The sequence below is a fragment of the Dicentrarchus labrax genome, unplaced genomic scaffold (assembly GCF_905237075.1).
Source record: "Dicentrarchus labrax unplaced genomic scaffold, dlabrax2021, whole genome shotgun sequence".
Taxonomy (NCBI): domain Eukaryota; kingdom Metazoa; phylum Chordata; class Actinopteri; family Moronidae; genus Dicentrarchus; species Dicentrarchus labrax.
Genome location: NW_026136712.1, coordinates 3,675,345 through 3,692,224, shown reverse-complemented (window position 1 = coordinate 3,692,224; position 16,880 = coordinate 3,675,345). Strand labels below are relative to the sequence as shown.

The 16,880-nt window shown below is 40.7% G+C and overlaps 1 protein-coding gene across 1 annotated transcript in view; it reads left to right on the top strand.

Annotated features, from left to right (window-relative positions):
• Positions 1-16,880, top strand: part of LOC127372860 (caskin-2-like) — a 57,172-nt gene that overhangs the window by 1,580 nt on the left and 38,712 nt on the right. Inside the window, 1 exon segment of the mRNA XM_051416735.1 lies at positions 2,370-2,811. Within this exon segment, the coding sequence (XP_051272695.1) occupies positions 2,718-2,811 (94 nt within the window). The 5' untranslated portion in view covers positions 2,370-2,717.

Here is a 16,880-nt window from a genome sequence, read left to right as displayed (position 1 = left end):
AGTACTTAATTATAATGCTGTTTGTCACATATTTGACCTTTTATCTAACAAATTGCAGCTTCTGCGATTTGCATATTCCGCCCTATTGTGATTTCGATAATATTTTGATAAAATGTGCAGCCCTACATAGACTATGAATTCAGACTGAGCCACAGACAGAGGCCTGCTGCTGCTGAAACACGTTGTTTGCTTGAGTGGGTCTGTTGGGATGTCCAGCAGAATAAAACTGCTCCTGAGGTCTGCAGGTGATGTTTTTAAATCTCAGAACGTCTGGGGACTGCTTAATTTCTCCATTGCTAGCAGAGTAAGTACTCACTAAGAGACAAGATAATAGTACAAACAGAGCACTATTTCCTCCCAGATTGCCTCTCCGCTTCATTGGGAGTCCTAACATAGAATGGACTCTTGTTCTAATTGGCACACTGAAACCTTAGTGTTTGATGTTGCCTCAGTAGTGGAAACCAGGGGACTGCATTTATCCAGGTTATTTTGTGTCCCTCTAGTGTTGTTTCTTCACTTGCTGTCCCACGTGATTGAGATTTCAGGCAATTAGCTTTTAAAGCGGCGGCCGCTGCCCTGCCTCGCTTTCCTTCTTGGAGAGAAAAATAACAAACGTTTTCCAAAAACATAAGCTGGAAGAACGCCAGACTGAAGAATGCTTCCTAGAAGTTCAGGGGGAGTGTTATCAATGGTCGGAGACCTTATTCCTGCACGGGAAGGGTAGCAGATTAGCTGCACGCTCCTGAGGGACGGGGCTTCCTGGATCTGAGAAAACAAACAGAAGTTGGGTCAAGTTAGAGTCACATGCTTAATCCTGACAGCATTCATCTGTCAGAAAGGGTTGCGTTGATTGCTAACACTTTACCTTGGCACTCATGCTGTTGAATGGGGCTACTGGCACAAAATTATTGACATAGTTGTCATTTATCAAGTCAAAATGACAAACATTTACTGGTTTCAGGTTTTTAACTGTTCATCAGTGTAAATTGAATCAGATTTTAGACTGTATGTCGGACGAAGTAAGACATTTCAGCGTGTCATCATTGGTTGTTGACATTTTATGCATTAAAGGGGCGGCTGTGGCTCAGAGGCAGAGCGGGTCGTCCCCTAATTGGAAGGTTGTTGGTTCAATCCCCGGCTCCTCCTGCCACATGTCGAAGTATCCTTGAGCAAGATACTGAACCCCGAATTGCTACCGATGCTGTGCATTGGTGTGTGAATGTGTATGAATTAGTTAGTTTCTGTTCAATGGGCTTTGCCATCACTGAGTGAATGTGGCATGTAGAGTAAAAGCGTGGTTGGAATACTATACAAGTACAGGTCCATTTACCATTTAAAGCATTGATTCCCAACCTTTTTCCTTAAGGGAGCCCTTTTCTGTCATTGAGTAAAGTGACTGGGTGACATATTTTATGGATATTTCATATTCTATTCAATGCATAACAATAACTGTACAACAAACTCAAACAGTGAACACAATAACTGCAGGAAGATTGTGTAAAACCATTTTGATAAAGTTTGAGCAGATTATTATGTCCAAGATGAGCTCTCTTTTTTGGTCAATAAACTTTCTGAATATAGCTTGTGCTCAGGTCTTTAAAATTTAGATCATAAATAATAATTAAAACAATAAAAATAACATTTTATTTAGTTTTCTTCTCAAAAATGAACAAAATATGCTCATAATTGTGTAAATGTTTTCTTACAACTCTTAAAATCAAGAAGGCATTGCGACCCACTGTGAATCTTTCCCGACCCCCAGGTTGGGAACCACTGCATTTAACTATCTATTTATCAGAAAAAGCAATTGACAGTCAATAATAACAAAACTTAGGCCTAGCAAAATGAGAACCACTCATAAAAGACAATCCTCCTCTGGTAAACTCCACAGGTTGCCTCCAAATTAGTTTATTTGAAGAATTGACATTTTACAATTAAATAACCAACCTGTCAGTGCTTTCTGATGTGTATGCTGCTATGTAATGGAGAAACAGTTTCTGAAATACATCAAATATGACTGTAACATGCATGTGCAGCAGCTGTTATTTATTGGCCCACGTATGTGCAATGCGATACATCTCGGTGAAATAAGCTAAGGCAAATTTATTGGTCAGGGTCTATAGGCCTTTTTCACTGGAGACATTCTGACATGTCACAGGAGGAAAAGCAGAGGTGTAAATAGTGAAATGAAGGATGGCTGAATTCCATTTAGCTGCTTCAGTTTCAGGGTCCTGAAAGATGAATTGATAATGATATAACTGTTAGTTGCAGCCCTAATGGTAGTGTTAGAAAGAGGCTACTCTTTCCATTGAATGTATTTTGTAAATGATCATAGACTTGAACTGATTTCTCTCTCTTTCTTTCTCTAGCATTCCCTTTGCAGTGTAATGGCAGGTTGGGCAGCTGCTGCCTCCTTGCAGCCGACTAAACCTCTACAAGTCTTACTGTGAGATCTGAGATCACTGTCAAACAGCCGGGCACCCATCAGAGATAATGGACCCAAACTGTGTGAGGAAGAAGACCTCCTGGACCAGTTGACCTCAGGCTCTATTCACAACAACGTCATCTCATGGCTGGGATTCAGCAGCTACCTGTTATCTGTCTGATAAATGTTTGCTGAACTGTTCCCCTGAAGGAGCTCTGAAAATACCAAAAAAAAAAAAGACCTTGGCTGTCGACCACGAGCAGTTTGTGTGTCTGTGGTTTGGTCTGTAATTATGGGGAAAGAACAGGATCTGCTGGTGGCAGTGAAGAGTGGAGATCTTCTGCTGGCCCACAAACTTCTCTCTAAAGTCAAGTGCAACAAAACCAGTGAGTATGGAGCCGACAGTTTTGTGTTTTTTTACTAAGCAATTTATTTATTGTTTTCTGTGCTCTGGGCCTGGGACTGTAATCGTTTCCACTCTGGAGTAGAACTTAGATAGCAGAGCCAGAGCTGTTACTGTGGATGGTGTTGCTGTTATACTTCTAAACCAAGTCGAGTTTCCTCACGATCACCACAGGATCAGGTTCAGCTGTCAACCACAAAAACACAGCCCCCTCTGGCAGTCAGGTCAGGGCCAATTTGAAACTAAGTGGATTCAAACTGCGGCACAACCAGAGCTAATCTCCTAAATGCAGACCCCTGCAGCTTGTGCGCCTTTCTGTGTGGGTCGTACGTGGCTTTTTTCTTTCAGAGTTTCTTATCTGTGTAGATTTCAAGCCAGGCGACAAGCGAGCTCGCTTTACAGGAGCATTGTTGTAAAATGACAGGGTTCTCCCTTATCCAAGCCCGGGGAAAGTTAAGGCCAAGCAGGCTGTGAAGTTGAAGCCTCTCTTTGTGGCGTTATCTGTTCTGGGCTTTCATCAGTATGGCTGGCTGCTCAGTGACAAGCTCTGGGAACAGAGCTGTGGCTGTCAGGAAAAAGCCTGTTACACACTTTACACACTACACAGACAGCGAGCACTGCTTGGCAGAGAATATTAAAAGTGATATTGTCTGTTTTTGTACTGCTGTGTGCTTCTGTTTTTTGAACAGCCAAAGACTGCCAATCAGGCTGGGAAAAGGGAATGAATAATGCTCTCTGCTGTTTTATAAACTACCACCAAGGTGCCCTTGAGCAAGGCATTCCATCTATTTTGGAAGAGTGGCTCAGTAGACAAATACAAAAAAACAACTATACTGGCCAGCTCCCAGTTAATATGGAAGATAAGAAATGGCTTATTCATTAATTGATAGTTTAATAAAATAAATAGATGCCTAAATATAGGAAAAATTAAATAAACATTTGAATAAATACATGAAAGAATAAATACAGACATGAAAGTTAAACGAATAAATAATAGCTTTCTCTACTAGTTAGAAAAGGCAAAAGAAGTTCAAATGTGCTAGCTAGTGAAAGAAAGTCCTGCAGGGATGACATCTTTTTGAGGCCAAGCCAGAAGTTAGCATCACCCTGGTTCCTTCAACAAAAGGCAGATGGGATTTTTCCATTTGATTTTGGGTTATTTAAAAAAGCTCCAAGGTGAACAAATGTTTATGATACTTACACATTTTGTTCAGCAAGATAATCTTCACTAAATAAACTCCACTTTTATGAGTTTTAGTGTAAATGTGATCGCCAGAAGAAAAAAGCTAACATTAGGCTATAAATGTACCACAACATGTCACATGACTTCAACAATACCAAGTCTTGTTGAAGTAGGAGTGGAAATAGAAATACTGAAAGAAGCTGATGTAGCAGTTAAATGGAAGTGTCAGCTGAAGTGTAAGCACTGAATGAAGTACTAGTTTAAATGAAAGTGCTGAAAGGAGTTCAATTCAGTAGAAGTTAAAGCATTGAAAGGAGTTGAAATGTCAGATGAAGTACTATTAATAAATTGAGTCCTGAAATAAATTCGTGCCAATTCAAGTGTATAAAATGAAAGACAATGTCAGTTAATGGTTGGCTGAAGTGTAAGCACTGAAAGCAGTTGAAGTAGATTGTGTACATAACCTCACTCAAAAGCAGGATCGGTCAGCATATTATATTTATGCTTGTATTTATAAATATTTTTGTAATTATTTATGGGGTGTCAGTTTACTTGCTCAGTTGATTTTCCTGAGTTAAATAAAGGTTGCACCTTCACCAGGCAAACACAGTAGCTGAGATGTATACTCTATGTCTTAATGGCTCTTTGTCTTTTTAGCACCTGTACCCAAAGAGCATTGGACAAAAATGTGTGCTTGGAAAGGTTGAATTGTTGCACAAATGTTCTCTTTTAATTCCCCTCTGTCATACTAACTCCCACATGCATGCACATGCCGCTTTCAATGCTGCTGATCCTCGAGGACTCTCACAGGACGTTGTCAATGGTATAGTCATTTGTCACTTCAGTCAGAGTCTGCAGTGTCTGACAGCAGCCCAACAGATGCTGTGGCTGGCAGTGAGGTCTCTGCACATGACCTCCACTGTCTCCCATTTACAGAACGGCCCTGTCAGTAGGGGCTGATTGATTGGTTAGTGGTTAGTGACCTGCTTTGAATGGTTTTTAAAACCAGCCACCCCAAAAATAGGGTTGTGCAATCTACAACTGGCAGGTTATTTATTTTACTTACCTATTCATTTAAATTCTGACGGTTGAATTGTTTCATAAACTTTAAATCACAGTTAAATTAAAAAACATCTTTGCACTTTTACTAACGCAAAAATAATTCTTGCTTGTTTATGTTGCAGACTCAATATTATTTGTCCTTCCTAGGAAGCAGAAATAAATATTCAATAGAATATAGAGTGCCACAACACTGAGAGTTGGAAGAATATGTGAAAATCAAAACTATCGCCATTGTTCTATATGTAACACCAAGACTATGAGTTTACAGTCACACTAGCTCTGTGAGGCTGTATTTAGGCACAGTGGTGGTTTGAGCCAAATGCTAATGTCAGAATGCTAACACATTCATAACACATTCATGCTCATATTCAGCAGGTAATGTTTACCATTTTCCTCTTTGTGTAAGGTGTAAGCGTACTAGTATCTGCTAATCAGCTCTAAAAACAAAGTAAAGTTGAGGCTGATGGGATTATTAATGATCTTCTTCAGGCCTCTGGTCATAAACCAAAGTATTGATCAAGTGATAGTGGAACTGTTGCGCTGCTTTGTGCTTGAGTGACATTATGATAACAAACACAACTTATCCATAAGTGCAAAGCCTCGGGAGAGGTCAGGTGCTTTTTAAGCTGTTATTGTGGTGTCAGGCTGACATGCTGGACATACCCAAGGTTCCAGGCTAAGCCTCGGGCCGGGGCTGAGTGCGCATGGAGGAGGGAGGCACCTGCGCCTGAACTCTGTAGCTGGAGGGAGTGGTGGGGGGACTCGGGGGTCAGGGAGGGACCAAACATGCGGTGGTCAGACAAAAACACTAAGTATTAGTAGAGGGTGTGCTGTCAGCTGGTCTGCATGGATGTACGGGACTGAGCTGCGTGTGTGTCCTCATGTTGTGGGTTGTTGGGGAGTGTGACAACTATGTGATACAAAACGGACACACCAGGTGTAGGATAACACAACAGGACCTCACATGTAGTGCAGTACAACATTGGTGCATGCATATAGTATTTATTCAGAGCAACGGTCCAACATCCAGTATTTGTCTGGTTTGTAACTGTGCTTGAGGCTGCTTCCTGTTCCATCCTTTTGTTTATTTTATTTATTTGTTTTATATTTCAGATGGCTGATTAAAGATTTATCCCAGTGTGGCGTGGAGAGGCAGTAGTCTCTAAAGCCTTAAATGCCATGTTTTATTTCTATATTCACGATTTAACTGAATGGTATTTCTGCAAAGGAACTCTTCACAAAACTAAAGCATCTTAGAGTTTCTCTTAGCACTGAGTTTTAACCCTACTGACTCAATATTTTGCTGCAGTAAATTGCAAAGATCTGTTGCTGAGACTAGTGCTTAGTAGATTAATTGACTAGTTGATCGACAGAAGTAAAAATACCAAAAAGTTCTCTGATTTCAGGTTCTTGTGCTGATTTTCTCTGTTTTATATCATGGTAATTGAATATTTTTAGTTTTTGGAGATGGTTGAACAAAATAAGTATTTAGAAGATACTGCCTCATGTCTCATACTAAGCCATTGCTTTTCAATACTATCAGTAAGTTACCTAATCTTTACAATCCTACAAATGAGGTGGTTACACAAAAGGAATGTGCAAACTACATTTTAGTACTAATTAGTCAAAACCACCCAATTGCGTTTGTGTGCCCCCCCCATGCCTTTGTAAGCAGGAAGTTATTGTGGGAATTGTTATAGGTAATAATAGATGAATTCCCATAGAGCGGCTGTCTTTCAGAATTTTATTGCAATAATCAGAATTACGTTCGCAAATGGAGCTCAAAGCTGAGAGATACTGTGGCGAATTTCATCACTCGTACAGTCTGACAGAGCATTTCGTCACCCCCAGAGAATAACAATTGACCTTTTAATAGATACACAGTTGCTCCTTGTTTGTTCATAGCTCGGTCTTTCCTCCCCAGGAGAGGTGTCCACCTCTGTCTGCTGAGAAACAGTTAAAGACACAGCTTCTCCCTTGGTAACACTTTGCAACTGTTGGGAACCGGCTGTTGAACACCTTCACACGCGTAACAGAAAAGACAAAGTATCACCCTGCGTGCTTAGCCAAAAGGCAGTGTAACACAAGACAGTGCTCATAATCATTAAACAATAAGAGTTTAAATTTCTATTACAATGGATTAAGTGAGTTATTCTGTGGGCTACCACCCTGAGCCACACAAAATGGCAACATTAAAAAATTCCTATCACTGGATTACTGTGATACTTTAATAAACTTTGTTTAATAAAACTGTGATAAACTTAAAATTGTAAAGATTCTCAAGCAAATTCTGGAGTTATAAGGAGTGTCCTTTTTCTGTGATTTCTAAGCGGAATAATGGACGTTTTGAACATTTAATGGACGCATCAGGTGCTAGGGGTATTACAGTACCTTAATTGCCTCCATGAGCTATGTTTCATAGCTACTGCTGCTGCTGCAACTATTGACTATGTTAGTAATCGGGCCAAATCAGCAGCCAAACTTCAATATGCACCTGTCACATCATGCTGTTTTGGAATGACATCAGAACGATGGAAAGTCTGAATATCATCACAAAATATTAGCCTTTGCTAACATGTCATAATAAAAGCAGCATCAGCCTTTAAATAGCATTGTTTGTGTTATGGCAGCAGTGGCTGTTGTGATGCTGGGTAAGGGGACCTGCTGGTAGAGCTGGCTGGGAGGTGGCAGAGGAGACTTGCTGTGTCCCGAGGGGATTAGCAGTGGCACTGAGGCCGGCTGATGGACAGGGAGCTGAGATGGGAGGTTTCTTCTCCGATCAGCCATCTGCTGACATCAGGTTGGGTGCTCAGTCAATTTAAGTGGACTTACCTCAGCCTCCCTCTTTTTGCTTAGCTGTTGCAAGCTGACACATCAGGCGGAGTCATTGTAGATAGATATACAGAAGGCTGCAGCTTCTGTCCAGCTCCACTCACTTTATGCTGCATTTAGAATGACAGCTTGACTCGTAAAGTCATCTCGCCCCAAAGTGTACCCCTCTCACATACTCTTGACTAGGAGTGGACTGAAGTGGGTGTTGTTTGCCCCTCCCTGAATGGGGACCATTAGAGACTAGAGGTTCTTCAAAGGCCTCTGTGATTACAATGTCTTTTGTTGCAACACATGCTTGCTTTCATCTTGCCCCGCAGCCCAGCCCTCTCCTCCGTCATGGTAAATACAAGGCCTTTAGGTGATTCTCAACGGACAGATGGACCTAACAGCCAAGACACAAAGCCAAAAGATCATATTTCAACATCTATTGTGTCAGCCATTTGATCCGTGCGTCATATACTGATGACTCAGACCTTCACAAGTCTTGAGCACTTTTTCTCCCAAACACACAGGTGACAGCGGTAAGCCATGCATAAGTCTGCAGGCTGACTCATAAAGTAGCTGCGATTAGCACATCATAATCACATCACTGCTACGATATTATCAGCTGAGTCCTCGCTGTATGTAAGTAAATAATCTGTCATAAGATGTGTTGATATTGATATTGATCACCCACCATGGATTGCAATCTCTCAGACATCTGAATTAAACAGTTTTGGGAGGCCTACACACATTAAGTATGTATGACACTAAGAAAATCTGGGTTTATTTATTTTTAAACATCGCCATTACTTTCAAAAACAAAGTTATATAATTATATATATTATATAATTAACCGATTGATATTAGGGTTGGCAGTTAGTTTTTTAACTCATTTACTACTTGAGTATTAGGGTAGGGTTGTTCTGATACCAGTATTGGGTATTGGCGAGTATGCAAGTCTATGCACTCATCCGACATAGCATAATTTATTAGCCCTGCTAGCCTTACCCTGATTTGCTTACCCTAAACCTAAACAAATCTCACTCATAATGCATAAACCCAAACCAACACAACGAGTGTTAGCCATGTGCTGGAACATCTTTATATTCGAGTTATGGTTAGGAAACAGTGATGTATCATCGCCATGAAGAAACTCCACTGAGATTTAATATGATAATTCTTTTTATGAGGCTGCTTTTCCCCTCTAAAGAAAAGCGCTTTCTGAAATCCTCACATCAGCTTCAACACCAGTGAAACTCACTGCTGTAAATTGGGGCTTCCCATTGGGAACTTGCTCAAGAATTCTGTTCACTCTTCAAAAGTAGAAAATCACAATCCATACTGGTAGTGTTTTCTTATTGATTAATCTTTAATGACCTTTCTACAATAAGTTATACTTTCCAAGTTTCTTGAGCAAACTTCAGGCCTCTTCATTGGAAGCATTTCTCTATTCACATCTTTGTTTCCCCCATTTTATATCCCTGTGCTGTAAGTCTCTCATCCGAAGATCTGCTGGTGATCATCTCATTCATCAGTGATTTTATTTTATTTCTTTACCTTTGTGCTCTGTCTTCTTTAAAGACACATTGAACTGAACAATTGTAGTCCTGTTGTTCAGGCTCAAACATACAATATAATTAATTCAGCAAACATGGCCCTCCTTCCCCTCTATCAAATCAAACAGCTTTTCTCGCCTTAACTTATTTTCCATTGGTTTACACTTAGGAATCTTCTCTCGATGTGTTGTGACGCTCCCGACAACCTGTTTGAACAGGACTTACATCATATTAAGCCTAAGCCTAGCAGCACCTCTAAATCTCACTTATTAACAAGTCGTTTCTTGTTTGCTTAATCCATACATAAACAGAAATGTAAAAACAACATTTTTTGGTTGTAGTAGAGTTATGTGCTGGAATTATTTCTGAGTGAACAGCAGTCAGGTGCACTGACTCTGGATAGTGTCCTTAAAGTCCTGTCGTCAAAGTGAGGTTGCCAGGTTTGTTTGCACCTATACCAAAACCTGTGCTCACTAATCATATCCGCGTACCAATACATTGCTATAGTGGGCCATGCTACACGCAGGCTGGATAGATAAACTGTCGTTCGTCTAGAAATTGATCATGTACCTCCCCCTAAACCCACAAATTGTTATTTTTCCATTTCCTTTTTTTTTCAGATTCGACAAACAAGATACAACATGTTTAGAGCTTTAGAGCTTGGTAAGTAGAGGTGTGAATTGTCACTGATCTCCCGATTCGATTACGATTATCATGTCAGCGATTCGATTCAATTCGATTCCTCGATGCATCACGATGCATCACGATGCTTCAAATACATTTCTCTATTAAAGCCATATAGGATATTTGACTTGACGGAATGCATTAAGATACTGTATAGTTCAATATAATACAGTTTTCTATATTACTTCATATGGTTGTTTTCATCCAAAAATACAAGTAGTAAGATATAAACAATCTTTTTTATTTAACAGTCTGAACACAGCAGACAGCACACACACACACACACACACACACACACACACACACACGTCTCCCGATCGTGTCATTAGACAGAGGGACAGTATTCAGTGTCTCAGCACTTTTCTCACCTATGATTGTGACCATGTCCAATGCTGCCGGAGTATTAGCTCCTCTGCTATTGTGTGATGTTTTTTGCACCTTGCGATGTGGCGGTGTTTGTACGAGGCTAACGGTGCGTATTTATTTACTGATGCCGCGCTCACTAAATGACCGGCCTGTTGGCGATACTCATCGAGCTTTCGATGAAAAAAGTCCAGTGGCTTATTGACATAACTGGGTGTAAGGTCTCCAGGTGCCGTCTTAATTTGTTTGGTTTCATGCTGTCCGCTGTCAGAGTTTTTAAATATAAAACACACACAGGTCTTTCCTCATTTCCGACCGTATTCACGGTAAACCCAGGGCTATGTAGGCTTTGTCGTATTTCCTGCTCTTATTAAGTTTATGCCGGTTACCGTCACTTGCTGTTCTTGCCTCTGACTCCTGTCAGAAACTTCTCCATCTCTCCTCCCCCGTCAGTCCCTGCCTGCCCCACTATTTGAGAAGTACTGGTCTAGATGAAACGGGTTAGGCTATTGAGAATGTTATTTTTCATTTGAATGTTTATGCCGTGGCCGGAAAAATTAACGAGCGACATCATTGCGTTATAATCGATTATGGTCGGCCACTGCATCGATGCAGCATCGTCCATGTCTGCATCGTGATGCATCGATTATTTGATTAATTTCAACACCTCTATTGGTAAGCACAATTTTTCACTTTGGACAGTTTCCCCCTGCTTCCAGTTTGAATGCTAAGCTAGGCTAATCACATCTTGGTTCCTGCCCTGCTCCTAACACACTGATATGAGACAGATATCAAACTTCTCTCATCTCACCCTCGGAAAGAAACTATTTCCAAAAATGTTTGATTTGTTTGTTTTATGACATTTGGGTTTTTTCCTCTTCTGGAACAAGTGCCTTTTCTTCAACAACTCCCAACCCCCCCCCCTCTTTCCTTCATCCCTGTACCTTGAATTAGGGATGACCCATCTGGCCTAGTGTCAGATTAGAAGTCTGTTAGACTTAAGAGTATGTAAGAAGAGGTGTATTTGTATGTGTGTTTGTATGAATGTGTGCTTGTGTGGATTGTCTCCATGCACATATGCTGCATATGCCAAAACACATGAATAGTTGATTTCCTTTAAACTCTACAACTTTGGTCCTGTCTCATCTGTTGTGTTGTTGAGCGTATAGCAGCAGCGTTGTAGTTAGCCCATTAGCTAACCGGCTAACTGGGCTAATCAGCCTTCTACTATATTAGCCAGACAGTTGGGCAGCAGCCAAGTAGAGTGTGAACAGCTTTTGAGTTCATCTAGTCTTGCACTCTTATCACAGCACACACACACACGCACACACACACACACACACACACACACCTAGACATACAGTCACACACACATTAATCCTGACCCCTTTCCTCCCCTGACAGATGGGGTAGCCTGTCTAGGATTGCTGAGGAATTTTCCAAAGGAATTAAGCTGTGTGTGTGTGTGTGTGTGTGTGTGTGTGTGTGTGTGTGTGTGTGTGTGTGTGTGTGTGTGTGTGTATGTGTGTGTGTGTATGTGTGTGTGTGTATGTGTGTGTGTGTGTGTGTGTGTGTGTGTGGTTGCAGTCGACATTTATCCAACATAACTAGCCTTTTATTACTCGCTCCAGGCTGCACATTGTTGAGTCTGGCACTCATCCTTATTGAGCTCTATTCTTCTCTCCTGTTACTAAAAAACAAGCCATCACTCAGGCAGGTGCATTAATGTAGCATTCAGAGTTGTGAGGCACGGTGTCACTGGTTTCTGCCCTGCCTCTACATGCCTCGCAACACTGTTTTGTATTCATGTGTTTTGGGTTTGAATCTGTGATAAGATTGAAAAAAACAAAAAAAAAAACATATCTGATGGCGGAGTGTTCAGAGTTCGCGGAATTGTTTTTGTGCTTGTACAGACAAGCATAATGTGATTGTCTGACTAGGAGGTCTTGTGTGTGTGTGTGTGTGTGTGTGTGTGTGTGTGTGTGTGTGTGTGTGTGTGTGTGTGTGTGTGTGTGTGTGTGTGTGTGTGTGTGTGTGTGTGTGTGTATTTACATGGATGTGTTTACTATATAAGAATGGGTGAGCAACACGGCTCCCGAATGGGAATTGGGCTGTATCAGTACCTGCTAGCGGTAATGAGAATCAGCAGGAGAGGTTGCTTTTCTGGCTTTGATCTTCTACGTTATCGCACTGTTTTCTCCTTCCTTTTTTTATACCTTAATTTCATCCCCCGATTCTCCAAGTTTCTTTCCCCGAATAGGAAGCAAATAGAAATGGCTGTCTGTGGTGGCTGCTCATATCTCCCGACTTTGTAGTTGTTTGATAAGCTACTATGCCTCAGAATCAGATACCGTTCATTGTCTGGGAAACAGTGTCTTGGATGATATTTAGGACTTACAGATGTGTGTGTGTGTGTCGAGATGTTAGGCAAACTTGTGACATGGGAGGAACAAGTGGAATCAGAGATTGCCTCACTGATGTATTCAGTGCAAAGTTTTTGCAATTTGTTTCATCTTGCTTCCCCACAGACTGAAGGAGGGTGTATACCGGCTTTTAAGATGTTGATATAGATGTTGCAAAACTGTAACTCTCAAACTTTAATCCAGTGTCTAATTGATTAATTAACTAATAGTTGCAGCTCAACTTGACAGTTTACAATACCCAGTGCTACAGACACATTTTAAATATTGAGTTTCAATTCCCAGCCCTGAGTTTGATAGATGCTGGGGAAATGGCATCACTCAGTGGGGTATGTGTTGTGCTGAGAAGGTTATGGTTAGTCAACCTGTTACTGTCATACACTTACTTACGCAATTCCCACATAATGTAGAGACAACAACATATTGATCCTCGCCTCTTAGGCTAAATGAGAATTGTAATGACTTTTCCATCCATGTATGACCATGTGACCTCATGCTAGTGTTTGGCATAAGTCCAATAAGTCAACTAACTAGCTGGAGGGGGTCACTGAGCAAAGTAGCCTGTGGGAAATTGATTCTGTTGTTTGTGTTTTTTTCGACCTCTGCAGCATAATCAAAAATGGGCTCTGGGCTTTGCTACAGTTTTCTCACTATTTTAAAACGGAAATGAGCACAGAGTTGGTGTAAACCCTCGGGAATTGACTAGAAACAGGACATAAGTCTTCACATTCTGGTTCACCATGGTTTCAAGTCCAGTGTGAGCGTGAATTCATTTTAGAGATTGTAACACAAGTATAGCAAATCACTTGGCAAGGAAAACTCTTATCATTAGGGAGATGGAAAAGTCTTGGCTTGAAAAATGGTATTAAAAAAGCCAACTGACAGTGGTAAACTGCTGCACACAGCGGAGGGGAGACGGTGATGAGCCAGCAAAAGCTGTGCAACAAGTACACAAAAGTTTTCCTTTTCCAGGCAGATGAACTCTCCACGAACCGTCGTATCTCCTCTCATTACACCCCAGTCCTCTTCAATAATAGCCATGCTTCTGAGACAGGGATTTGTTTCTGACATGTCTTGCTACCTGCTACTAAACACACAGCAAGGAAAAAGAAAAGGAAAGGGATTATCTCATTAGACCAACATTGATGGGCAAGGAGTGTCTGTAGGTGGTTGAGGATAGTCTCATGAAATATTCAAGTGGAGTAGTTTTTCTCCTTCTAAACATGTTCAAATGTGTTGTGATCTCATTGCTCATTGAGAATAAATACTTGTTGTCGGTGCAGTATCATATTCAGGTAGGTGCTTCTAGGAGGACTAACATTTCCACAACATTTCTGGAAAAACTTTATTAGGAAATTTAATAAAATAAAGGACTATCTTTACCTAGTACCAAGTACTGTTATGTACACGAGGGCTCAAAATGTAACTTCCAGACAAAAAATGTCAATTTAGGTAAATCTAAATCTTTTTCTCCCAATTTGTTGTTTTATTTATCTCTGCACTACAGTTGTTGTCCCTATCACCAGGTCATGTGTCTTTGGAAGTTTCAAAAGAACTGGATATGTAATGGCAAAATGTCTGCCCTAGGAGTGGGCAATCTGGCCAGGAAATACTATCACGATCTCTTTAATTACAGTCACGTTCTACAATCTAACAGTACACACAACTCAATTGTGTTGTTTGCAATATGTCACCCAAGGAAGAGCCATGTGAAGTATTTCATCCAATCAACCCCCTTGCTACATCACTCTATTGGTTTATTCACATAGCGTGGTTCCTATAGTCAATTGAGTTATGTGAAGTTAGGAAACAGAGAATAGAAGAGGACATTAAATACCACAATCTCTACGATTTTCCTGAAATAATTGTTTGTGGATGCCTTCGATCACGATTCCCCAAATTGCCCAAAAAGAACAACCGCCAATGGACTTAGCCAGTCGCAATAGTTGATATAAGTCCAATCGCCCAATTCTAGCTTGTACAAACTTTAATTTAGGCATTTATCAATTTAAAAAAAAGTTAAATAATCTAGAGTTCCAGCTTCTCAAATCCCAAACCCAAAGATATGCAATTTACAATGGTATAAAACAACAGACCTAAAACACCTATCCTCGAGCTCTGGATATTTGGATATTATTGAAAATAATGGTTAGTAGTAGTCCTGCCCTTAATGCTACTCTATTATGTAATAGAGTAGTGTTTGATTAGAATGTTCTCACATGGTCTCATGAGAGCCTGTCGTGTCTGTTATGGCATACGAGTGAAGATGAATGTTTCAGTACAGAAATGTGCTCTGGCTGCACAGACTTGTATAGCTGTTGTTGTCATTCGCAGGACATTCGTAGCCTCTTTAAAAGAACTTTGCATAGTTGCCCATTATAGTAAATGTTTGTTTCATCCTCCCAAGCAGATATATCCAAATATATTACTACACATGCTAAATGTGTTCTTATGTGCTGCTCTCAAGAGAGTGGGATTGGGTTGTACACATTCAGTATTAGGTTTCCTGTGTCCTGCCAGCAGACACACTTGGCTCAGTTGAATGTGACAGAAATAGAATAATCATGGGTTTTACTGCATTTTAGGATATGTTTTGGGTCAAATCCAGTTTCACCTTTTAGATACAATTTCAATACTAAAACTTGATTTCATAGTACCAAAACACACCCAGGGAAGTACTGATGATGGAGTCGATGAGATGGATAAAATGTTTAGAATGTGAAACTAATATATACAAAAATCATACAAATATCAAATCTTCCCTTAATGATGGCTGGCAAATGTATTTTATTTTACGGTACAGTATCTACCATCTTATTGCCAAACCCTAGGTATATACTATAATACAAACTGGTCTAACCCAGAGCCTCATTTCCAGCTGTATGAAGAGTGCATGGAAATAAAGGTGGAGCTCTGCATTGAGTTGGTTAAGTAGAGTAAACACATGATTTGAATGGTATGTAAAGTGCTTTGTCCCTAAGGTGCAGGGTCGAGACATGTTATGTAATATGAACCCTGCAGGTGTGTTTACGCCTGTTCTAATCTCCTGTTGTCTAGGAGGAAGTATACAGATGGAGCAACGCGAGCTCACGTGCACAAAATGATATGTGATGCAACACAAACAAACAGTGCAGATCATCTGTTTCATTCCCACACCGCCTCATTGTCAGCGAATATTGAATGCTCCTGACCTAGTTGCCAGCGGCACCATGGGAGATTACTCTCTACATTTTTAACAATGGAGCAAATTTACTGGATAATACATCCTGGTGCTGTTTTGATGTTAAGGGTTTTTATCAAGACCCAGTTCCTGCGTTTATTCGTATAGCAAATGATGCGGCGATGGAGCAATTGATGAAGAATTGATGAAGCTAAAGTGTGTCACTTTGCAAATTTGGTGTATGTGTATGCCTTTGGGTGTGTGTGGCGTGGCAGTTTATACTGTCCCTTCTTAGTGTTCAAAAATCCATCTGCATCAACATTGTTACTTTTTTATGACTGTGTGTTTACTTCAACACATCGTCATTTATACACACACATACGCGTACAAGCAGGCAAACCAGTTCCGTTTCCGTTCGCAGTGTACAACACAGACTCATAGTGTCTCTGCACAACTGGAGGTAAACAAAAGGTGTTTTGTTGCAGGTAGAACTCTGGCAGGAAACCCCATTTGGCTGCTGCTTGCTCACCTATTTAAAGGCTGGTGCTGATGTTGCTTCAGGGTTAGTTTTTCTCTGCAGGAGCCTCCGATCGCACGACAGCATTAGCATTCATCACATATCAGGCTGTGGGTCTATGACTTAGCAGGATTACTGCTGATTACGCCTGACAATCAGATGTCTCTCCTAAGCATATTTGACAGATAGTGACATTCTGGTGAAGTCCAGATTCAACTCAAACTCCTGACAGAGGGCAAAAAACTTTGGAAAGAGTGCTGAAATGATATCAGAAAGATCTTTGCATAGTGAAG